The 1120-nt window shown below is 45.6% G+C and overlaps 1 protein-coding gene across 1 annotated transcript in view; it reads left to right on the top strand.

The window, feature by feature from the left end:
- Window positions 1–662: 662 nt before the first annotated feature.
- The window catches only part of SARC_10499 (hypothetical protein), a gene marked incomplete at both ends in the record, with an annotated part of 12748 nt that continues 12290 nt past the window's right edge, over window positions 663–1120 (top strand). Inside the window, one exon of the mRNA XM_014295456.1 lies at window positions 663–841. Within this exon, the coding sequence (XP_014150931.1) occupies window positions 663–841 (179 nt within the window). The remainder of the gene's footprint in view (window positions 842–1120) is intronic.

Here is a 1120-nt window from a genome sequence, read left to right as displayed (position 1 = left end):
TATATACATACTTCTCTGTCTTTTGTTCGTCTACATCGTGTTCCCATAGCGATCAACATAGCACAAGCGTGTGACAGGTGTTTAATCGCTGACCTCCACTCGGCAGTTGAGCTACATTATAGAACTGAGCTCCTGCAAATTCAAACCCTATCCACAGGGTTGGATGATTACTTCTCATTCACGGCCAGTGCGGGTCTGCATCTGCCCAACGAAACCTTTACAGACGGCACCTTCACATGTTGGTATGTGGTTGTGCGTGGTTCATCTGTAGTTGAAATGTGATTATGTGTGGTTCAGATTCCACGCAAACTCGTGGTTCAGGATCAACGGCAATGTGCCTATACCAATCCAGGCCAGTGGTGCCACTGCCACATACATATACATATGATTGAGTCCATGGTGTAACTTTTTGGAGGGTATGCTGATTATATTTGTTGTTTTTGCGCACCCCTACTTCGATCGCACACCACGTCCATAGATGATACACCCGAGGGAACGGGCTATATATGTGTAGGTGTCTGTGCATAGATCAAGCATAAAATAGGCCTAAGTATTTAATTTAAAGACCCCCTCTCGTCCCCCCCCCCTCCCTTTATACAATTTACTACGCTACACACGTAGAGACAATCCTCATCTCATACTCATTGGCTCTCACACACACAGGTACAAGCGGCACGGTCGGCGGTCCAGCCACATCGAGGCTTTGATGGGGTTTACAGAGGAGGAGGGGCCCTCCATGCGCCTGGCGGAGAGTAAGCAGTTCTCAGGCCAGCTGGAAGTGACCCCTATCACCTCTTGGATGTTCTCGTACAATAACAACTGTACATACTACAATGTCTCGGTAGGTGTGGTCTACGGGATGAGTATATTGCGCTTAGAGGATTGATTCACAATCATGTTGAGTAGGGTGGATGGCGGGATGGTATCCCTTCAGAGATATGTAGTGGGGGACTAAATGTTCAGTTCATCAAAGGTGCGCTTTCAAACACTCGCCACTCTCACCGACATGAATAGCATGCGTAACGACCAAAGAGTCGCACACACACACACACGCATATATATTTATATATATAAATATATATGCATATATATTATTTGATGTCAATATACTTATATATAT

Source organism: Sphaeroforma arctica, assembly GCF_001186125.1.
Source record: "Sphaeroforma arctica JP610 unplaced genomic scaffold supercont1.1271, whole genome shotgun sequence".
NCBI classification, from domain to species: domain Eukaryota; class Ichthyosporea; order Ichthyophonida; genus Sphaeroforma; species Sphaeroforma arctica.
This window is presented reverse-complemented; position numbering and strand designations above follow the sequence as displayed.